Source organism: Poromitra crassiceps, assembly GCF_964638095.1.
Source record: "Poromitra crassiceps genome assembly, chromosome: 15".
Lineage (NCBI taxonomy): Eukaryota > Metazoa > Chordata > Actinopteri > Beryciformes > Melamphaidae > Poromitra > Poromitra crassiceps.
This window is the reverse complement of record NC_139634.1, coordinates 10,639,227-10,648,680: the sequence shown is the minus strand read 5'-3', so window position 1 is coordinate 10,648,680 and position 9,454 is coordinate 10,639,227. Positions and strand designations below refer to the sequence as shown.

Genomic DNA, 9,454 nt, shown 5'->3' with positions numbered 1-9,454 from the left:
GGACCACTCAGACGCTGCGGTGGGCGTGGCTGCCACCATGGCACATGAGATGGGCCACAACTTTGGGATGAATCACGACAGCGCCGGCTGCTGCCGGGCAGCGCCCGACGACGGGGGCTGCATCATGGCCGCCGCTACCGGGTGGGATTCACAAATCAATCAACAACATAGACTTCAAACAAATGGACAGTTATCAAACCATTCATGAACAGCGGGAAAACAGACCATGTAGAAGATGACACGTGATTTCATGAAGTGCAGCTGCTGTCTGAACCAAGTCTATATTTGTGCTTTTTCCCCTCCTGGACCAGGCACCCGTTTCCCAAAGTGTTTAACACCTGTAACGAGCGCGAGCTGAAGCGCTACCTGACCTCTGGAGGGGGGAAGTGTCTCTTTAACCTGCCCAATACCAGAGCCATGTACGGGGGACAGCGCTGTGGCAACGGCTACCTAGAGGACGGAGAGGAATGTGACTGTGGAGATGAAGAGGTAAGGGTGTGTGTGTAGGCGTGTGTGTGTGTGTGTGTGTGTGTGTGTGTGTGTGTGTGTGTGTGTGTGTGTGTGTGCACGCTTGCATTTAGCAGTCCTCATGACTCATTGTCTTTTTGATTGATTTTGATTTGATTGATTGCCTTTATTAATCCCACAGTGGGGAAATCTACTCGTTACAGCAGCTCTCACAAGGAAGACATAAAAAAAGAGCTCTAAAAATAAACACAAAGATAAATTCAATACACACACTAAAAGATAAGAAGAGAAACAATACTTACCAACAACAACTAACAATAGCAACAGCAGCAAAGGCATTAGAATGTAAAGTGCAACACTATAAAGTGCAAAACTATAGCCAGCAGCACACAATAACAATAGTTACCAATAAAAATGACAACAACAACAGTGCTTTATTGTGCTGAACTATTATTGGATGTCTTGTGCATGTCTTGTGCAGGAGTGTACCAGTCCCTGCTGCAATGCCAACAATTGCACCCTGAAAGCCGGAGCTGAGTGCGCCCATGGGGTCTGCTGTCATAACTGCAAGGTACTACTGTAACATTCACATCTGTTCTGTCACTTTTCTTTCTTGGGACATTCATTATGAGAAAAACAAAAGTTGGGCACCCTCTTCTGCCCTGCTCATAGACACTCCCAGAAAGAATATTGTGGATTCATGGTGCATCTAAACTAAAAATCATATTTAGGGCCTTTCACTATACTGTATGGTGTGTCAACAAAAATAATATTACCTGAAATCTACTTGGTGACTTGTTAATGGCTGGGATTAGTATTAGGAAAAATCCTACAGTCATGGATAAATTAGATTACCGTAATTCAACTCCATTTAACAATCTATTGTATTTGCAAAATAGGTTAGAATCTGACACTAGTGCACAGTGTTTTCTGACATTGAAACATTAAGTGTTCTGACTCTACAATTGCTAACATGGGGTGTGGATTTCCACCATGCATAGCCACAATTCACTTTTTTTTTTGACATGGCAGTTAAGTTAAATTTTTCTTCATTAATCTTTTTATTAAAAGCCAGTGACAGAATGTTTTTAAAGAATACCGGTACTGTAATAGCAACGCTCCCCTCCCCATCCCACCATATCCCTGCATCCCAATATGGAAGGAAAAAGAAGAGAGGGAGTTAGTCTCTGAATTAACTTTCTAGAAACATAAATAAAATTGTTGTCTTGGACTGCGTGTCATCGCATATGTTGTCATTCAACACTTAACACTCGTGGATTCTTAAGGAGGGATTTGACTTTGTTGAGATAAGACGTTGCTGGCCTCCAGGTGGAGTAGAAGTGCTCTTTGGAGCGTATGTTTTTTGTTTGTTTTTCTTTATTACATTTTTTTGTGGAGTGTAAGATCACTCATCTAAACCGGTTTGGATCCAGTGGATCCTCCTATAAGCAAGTAGAGTCGTGAAGGCTAAGTCTTCATGCTAAATAATAATCTGTTGGTCAGTTGACGCAATGCCAACGGTTTTTGAAGAGGCATCAGGTTGAAGAGGCATCAGTTTGAAGAGGCATCAGGTTGAGGTTGTAGATGGAGGTCTAGTGCCCCTGACCAATGATCAGATAGGGAATGGCATGACCAGGGTCGCTGGAGCGATATGACATCTGCTACAGTTCTCGTCTGAGTTGGACTACATTCTGGCTCGCCTACACTTGGAGAGATGTAAGACCTGGAATTGAATTACACTTAGTTAAGCACAGGATGGGCTCCCATTAACATTAACGCTCATCAGGGCCTCCTTCCAGCATTCATCTGGTATCACATCCCTTAGATCCTCCTCCCATTTCACTTTCATTTTGTTGAGGGAAACATCTCAGAGATCTACTGAAGTACATTCTTGAGATGAGGCCTCTTAGATCGGAGGGAATGTTGAGGATGTCATCTATAGCAGATGGTTGTGTTGCATTGGTATGAAGTGTCGCGCCTCGAGAGGTATCAAAAATGATTTGATGATTTTTGGAGAAATATATTTAATGTTAGAGAAGATACCATCAGTATAGACCAAATCAGCGGGATGTTTACATTTACTTCCGGGTACCCCTGAGGTCCACACATTATAATGGCGGTGGACGGCACAAACTGACATGTTGAAGACAAAAACAGACAAAGAAGACAAAAATGGTTCGTCCGTGTTGTGTTGTTGTTTAATATCATTCATAACAACACTTTCACTAACGTTAGTGGAGACCAGACTAGCTAATTTACCTGTTGGACCAGACCAGAGTAGACTTGAAGCTAAATTAAATTAACTTGGCGTCAGTAGCTCTGTCTGTAATAACCTCGCGTCACCAGGCTCTTCTCACGAGTCTGCAAAAAAACAGCGAGTTTGACAGACAAACACACGTTATTAGCTAGCTAACACTACATAAAACAAACACAGAAGAAAGGCTAGATACGTCGGACAAGCATGTTTACCAACCGTTTAACCATTTAAATTGAAAGTAGTCGGCCGAAAACAGCGAGAGGGTTTGACAGCATTTATTTGACAACAGCACATTTAAACCTGCCGCCTTCCCCAAGTGGTACCCGGAAGTAAATTTGTTTACATGGTGACGTCACGGTGATTTGGTCTATAGAGATCTTTAAATCTAGAGAGACCACACCTTTTCCGTAAGGAGAAGGTGTGGTCTATTCTAGCAGGTGATGATTGATAGGGGTGGGGCCATCTTAATAGAGTTGATCTTTCCTGCCAATGACAAATTAATTGACCTCCATCTCTGAAAATCAGATTTTAATTTATTGAGTCTTGAGACTTGTTGTTTTCTTTCTTCAAATGAGAGAGGCAGTATATATCTCTGCTCTTTGATTGATTCCTCTCCAATCGCAAGGAAAGGTTTCCCTTGGGCCCTTATCTACAATACATTTAGTGTCTTGGTTGAATTAAAAAAAAATCACATTATCATCTCGGAATACCTTTTTCCTTAACTATGGTTAGAGTCAGACCGATGCAAAAAAGGAACTCTCTTTATTTTCCTGGGCATCTATGAGCACCACGGTGCTGAATTGGACCCTGAATGTTCCTCCTCTCGAATCTTAGCTCTTTCTTCGTCTTTCTTCCCATCTCTTCCTATTCTCCAGATGTCCAGATGTTTTCTCCTGGTGTTTCCTAAACTGTCCGTCTCCTCTCCATCTCTCCCTGTCAAAGCTAAAGAGCCCAGGTGCGCTGTGCCGCGCCCCGGCCCCGGCCCCCTCAGGGTCATGTGACCTACCAGAGTACTGCGACGGGAAGGCGGAGTCTTGTCCCGCTAACCTCTACAAGGTGGACGGTACATCCTGTGCAGAAGGGCGGGCCTACTGCTACACCGGCATGTGTCTGACCCTGGAGCAGCAGTGTCAGTCACTCTGGGGACGAGGTGAGGAAGCCAAGTTGTACTTTCAGGTGTCATGCTGATTCATGCTGACACCGATGGGCCCTATTTTGACTGTCGTAGTGCATGGCGCAAGTGTGTTTTTGTGGGTGTGTGCACCAACGCTTAGTGAGGTGATGCGCTTCCGCTTCGCCAGATGACCTCTAGAGGGAGTGCCGCGGGTCTGCACAGGATTTGGGCTCATCAAATAAATTCCAAATTTGATCTTTGAAGCATTTAAACATCCTGATGAGTAGAACTAAATAAACTGGTTAGATCTGGTCTCTAGTCTCTCCCCAGGCTCCGCATACTACTGTACATCATTGAGTCTGTGCCACTTCACAGCCCTCGCTGGCAGGCTCGGGAACAATTGAATGACTGACAGGTCGTAGCACCAATGAGCGGGTGGTTCATTTTCCGAAGTCAACATTGCCGGGGCCAACATTGGGAGGGCCACGTGCCCGTTCGCTAAAGTCGTTACTGATCGGTGGTGGGTTCAGGATTCCGAAGTACCCACCAATCTCTGGCCAGGATTCCGACACCGGTTTGGAACGGGCAGTGTCCCAGACCCAGAAAGAGATCTGCAGCAGCGTGCAGTAACGTAGTGTTTCAGCATAAGAACTCTCATGGGTCTGGTGGTGCTGAGACTACTTGATCTCGTGCTCGCCTGTCATCCAATAGTGTGTGTGTGTGTGAGCGATCCAGTTTACTATAACACCGATCCAGCACTGGGTCAGAGGATTAGGCATTGCTATTGGATGGAGTCCATATTCCGTGCTATCTGTCTGTTCACACTGTGACAAAGCTTCCCTGGAGAGGCTTTGTAGTACCATAGGAACCATACACAACAATATGGGATGCCATCTGGCCCCCATCAGGTGGTCGCATAACACTCTGTGGACTCTGTGTGTGTGTGTGTGTGTGTGTGTGTGCGTGTGCGTGTGCATGTCTATGCGTGCATGTCGTGTGCAGCCATGCTTATGTGTTTCTGTGCATTTTCTGTCCTCCGGCCACAGATGGCCGTCCTGCGCCTGACCTGTGTTTTAAACGAGTCAACGTAGCCGGGGACTCCTATGGGAATTGTGGCAAAGACCTGCTCGGGAAGTACAGGAAATGCAAGGACAGGTGAAGAGCAAAACACTCCGCAACACTCCTCACTCACTCACTCCTTCAGTACCAAAGTGAATGTGGCGGCTATTTATAATTATGTTCAAGCTTTAATGGAGCTCAGCAGAGCGACTAACACCTCCTTGTATTGTTCCAATAGGGATGCTAAATGTGGGAAGATCCAGTGTTTGAGTTCAGCCTCCAAGCCCGTAGAGCCCAATGCTGTCTCCATAGACACCACAGAGTCCCTGGGCAACAGGAAGATTGTGTGCAGGGGGACACATGTCTACCGGCCCGGCCAGAGCCAGGGGGACGATGGACAGGGGGACACTCTGGACCCCGGCCTGGTCATGACTGGCACCAAGTGTGGCGATGACTCGGTGAATGCACTTGACATTTTGTGGTCATTATGATTGATATGATATGAAGACCCCCACATTTTTATTTAGTCTGTTTTGGAGATATGGGAAGAGACAGACAGACTCATACTGCTGCTGTTTTTTTTTTCATATTTCTACTTCAAAACCTACTGGATAAACTAAAAAATAAAATGCATAATGGTTCAAGCTGAACATTTTGGAGATGCAATGATAAGCCTATGATAATGACTTGCATTCTCTCTAACCACTCCCTCTTCTGTTCTCTCTCTCTCTCTCTCTGACTCACTCACTTTGTCCTCTCTCTTCTTTCAACAGATTTGCTTTGGCGGAGAGTGTCGCAACGCATCTTTTCTCAGAGCAGACGAGTGCAATTCCAAATGCCACGCGCATGGGGTAGGTGTCCACCAGGTGTCGCTGGCCGCCATGGATAGTGTGACCTTTAAGTATCCCTGCAGTCCTAAAACCCTTATTATACCTGTAGATGAGTCACTGGTGCATAGTGAAAATAAATATGATATATATATACATCAATTTTGTAACTGTAATGTCTAATATGGGGCGGCTTTAGCTCAGGAGGTAGAGCGGGTCGGCCAATGACGCAAAGGCTGGCGGTTCGATCCCCGCTCCCTCCCAGCTGCTGTCGTTGTGTCCTTGGGCAAGACACTTAACCCTCCTTGCTCCCGATGGTGTGTAGGCACCCTGCGTGGCAGCCTGCCGCCATCGGTGTATGAATGGGTGAATGTAGACTACCTACTGATTGTAAAGCGCTTTGGATAAAAGCGCTATATAAATGCAGGCCATTTACCATTTAATATGTGATAAATGGCAAACTCCTGTCCTCTTATCTCACCAGGTGTGCAACAACAACCATAACTGCCATTGTGACTCCGGCTGGGCCCCCCCACTGTGTGACCAGAGGGGGGCAGGAGGGAGTGTTGACAGTGGGCCTGTCATCAGCCACAGTGAGACACTTTATTAGCTTGTTTATCTGCTAATGTGCAACTATAATATTTTAGATCTTAAAAGTGTTGGATGATTCTTTGAAAAGACTGCATTCACTTTTAATTTTTTTCCCAGCAGGCAGTCTCCTTCCCATCTTGTTGGTCCTCCCCCTCATCCTGGTTTTGTTCGCTGTGGGACTGTGGTGCTGCTACAGGCATAAGCTCCGCCCAGTGAAAACCTCTGCACCACCTCCAACACCAAAGTATGTTGCTTCTCAACCGCCTACCTATACTACTAATCTATGGTTGGTTAAAGGGCGACTTTGCTGATTTTCAACCAGCTATCATTACAAAATCAGGAGTATTATGCAAATTAACCATTTTTAATTTCCCCACCATCTTGCCTGGACCGAGAGATCCCAGGTAGAGAGGGAAATAATGATAGTAATAGTGACACCATAGCAAAACTCCAAATGACATCATTATGACATCATTTGGACCAGGAAGCTCTGTGAATGAGGTCCAGGCAAGATGGAGAGAAGTTAAATATTGTTCATTTGCATATATATTACCGATTTTGTAATGATACACAGCTTAGTTGAAAATTGCAAAGTGGCCCTGTACGCAGCTGATGTTTTTCTGCATTCCAGGTGTCCATTTTGTATAATGTGTGTATGAATGTGTGTTTTAACCTTCAGTTCTGAAGGCCCAGCTGAAGCCAAGACTTTCCATGCTGATGGCCATGCCACTGGTCACGCCAACCCGACATTCCTGTTGAAGAGACAGGACTCAGACCGCCTGGTAAGGAAGCTACCTACCTACCAGACTAGTCTCGCTGGCCATCCTCCTCTCCCTTCTGTCCGAGGAGTCTGGCGCCGCAGGTCTCCATAGTGGGATTGCGATGGGCGGCGCTTAGCGGCAGTGCCCTTGGAAAATAGTTTCCAACAATACAACTTACCGTTTTCAGCGTGTAGGTTTCTGCCGTTAGCTTGCTAGCTAGTTAGCTTTTTCACTGAGGCGGCAGGGCACTATTTACAGCGACACACAGGGAGGAGGGAGCGGAAGCCGCTCTGATTGACATGGTCGGAGCCAATGACAGAGTTTGTAATAAGCCGGGAGCGGACATCCGGCTGCCACCGAAACAGTCGCTCCAATGGGAGAGCAGCTGTAGAGCAGGGGAGGGTTCATCCCTGTTGCCTGTTTCCGCGGCGCCAGACTCCTCGGACGGAAGGGAGAGGAGGCTGGCCAGCGAGACTACTACCATACTTATACAGTACATGGCACACAACATGGTGAGTTCGTCTGAACCTCGTTATGTTCATCCACAGGGCAAGTCCAGTCCTCGGGCCAGACATGCCGTAGTGCGTCCGACGGGGAAGCCACCTCGTGTGCCCGCCTACGACGCTGCAGAGCAGAGAGAAATACAGGCTCAGGCCCAGAGAGGAACCCAAGCCCAGGCTCCTCCGGTACCGCCGCCTTCGGTACCGCCGCCTTTACCCTCCCTGGACCGCAAACCTCACCCATCGCCTTCGACGCCACCCAAACCCCGACCAAACCCCCCTAACAGACCTCCACCACCTTGTCCTGTCAACAGGCCGTCACCGGTAAGTTTAATTTGGTATGCAATAGGAACATATTCTTAACTTATATCAAACTTAGCATAGATTAGCTCCGTTTAGTGAATCTGTTTCTGTGAACTGAATGTGAAATGTCTCACTGGTCTTTTTTTGCAGCAACAGAGCAAACCGCTGCAGGTTTCCACCGACGCCCTCCAGAGAGGAAAGCCTGCTCTGGCGCCATCTGCTGGACAGAAAAAGCCATACAGGTAACCCATCTGCTGGGGCAGACGTTATTTGAGCTATCTTTATCTATCGACACAAACTCTTTGTTAACTTCGTATTGATTTGTTTTAGATCCTAAACCAAGAGCTCAGGGAGAAGCTGTGGACCACCACTTACGTCACATAATGGCCTGTCTTCAACTGCCTTTTTGAATATCAACCACTGACTAAACGAGGAAATGTTGCACTGTGGGACAGTTGACACCCTGGATCTTTGGAAGTGCAGTCTATGTACTCACTGTACAGGCACTGATGTGTGTTTAGGGAAAATAGGCAAGTCACGGACTACGTTACACTTTCACTGGAGCTATTCTGATGAATATGTTTTCATTCTCGAATTGAGGCTTGATCCGTTTTTTTTGTAAATGAGCCCGATATGTCTGCTTTAGCCACTTGAAACAGCCATCCTCTACTTGTGAATTGCAGAACTGTATTGTAACAAACTTGTTGCGTTGTTACACGTGTGACTGTCAGCAATGTTGAAACACTGTTCCAGGAGTATTTATTCACAAAGCAAAGGGTAATACGTGTTTACAGTGTAGCCTATGGTGTTTCTACCAGAGCATGTGCTGTAAGGGGATCTCTTATATTAAGAAAACATGCCTGTAAGGTGTTCTGATGTGTGAGTAAATGAGTCAAAAGAACCCATTGATAGTCCTACATGCATGCTGTAAGTATATGCGTAAGCTTATGATGAGGGATACATGTCTAATATGTAGCAATAACCTTTTTCTTTATTTCATGTTTTATATTGTATGTGAAATTGCACTTTTAACAGCTGTTTTGAATATTTTTTTAAGGTGACCATCCGGACCTAGATTGTATTACTTAGTTCTGGCACTGACAATCAGTGAGGTAGTTGTCCTCGTCCTGGGCAACATTCTGGATAATTGTGTTTTATGAACATAAATGAGCCTTGGTTTATTTTACATCCAACTGTTAAATGTCCTTAAATGGCAACAGGATTTTACATGATTTTACATGAATTTACAGCCAATAGTTTACAGTTAAGCTTTGCATTAAGTGAATTAAGTTTGTCCAAAGATGTTACTGAAACTGTTCAGTGGGAGTTTTGACCAAAATGCCACTCAGAGCTGGAATATGTTCTTCTATCTGAGAAGACAATGTTACTGTGACTGTAGGCTTCACTTGACTTGAGCAACTTTTGGCATTTATAAGGTACTGTTAAATAATATATTATTATATAATATAATAATATAATATATTATTATTATAAGGTACTGTTAAAATTGTGGTCCATTTACAATGTGACTGCTTGGGGACCCATCCGATTTCATGTGATGTATGGAAATATCA

The 9,454-nt window shown here is 45.3% G+C and overlaps 1 protein-coding gene across 1 annotated transcript in view; it reads left to right on the top strand.

Moving 5' to 3' along the window:
• The window catches only part of adam19b (ADAM metallopeptidase domain 19b), a gene marked incomplete at its 5' end in the record, with an annotated part of 19,734 nt that extends 10,280 nt beyond the window's left edge, over window positions 1-9,454 (top strand). The window contains 13 exons of the mRNA XM_083651735.1: window positions 1-141; window positions 312-489; window positions 950-1,039; window positions 3,668-3,875; window positions 4,886-4,994; window positions 5,137-5,356; window positions 5,672-5,749; window positions 6,210-6,318; window positions 6,434-6,560; window positions 6,996-7,098; window positions 7,626-7,901; window positions 8,031-8,122; window positions 8,211-9,454. Of these exons, the coding sequence (XP_083507861.1) occupies window positions 1-141; window positions 312-489; window positions 950-1,039; window positions 3,668-3,875; window positions 4,886-4,994; window positions 5,137-5,356; window positions 5,672-5,749; window positions 6,210-6,318; window positions 6,434-6,560; window positions 6,996-7,098; window positions 7,626-7,901; window positions 8,031-8,122; window positions 8,211-8,217 (1,738 nt within the window). The 3' untranslated portion in view covers window positions 8,218-9,454. The remainder of the gene's footprint in view (window positions 142-311; window positions 490-949; window positions 1,040-3,667; window positions 3,876-4,885; window positions 4,995-5,136; window positions 5,357-5,671; window positions 5,750-6,209; window positions 6,319-6,433; window positions 6,561-6,995; window positions 7,099-7,625; window positions 7,902-8,030; window positions 8,123-8,210) is intronic.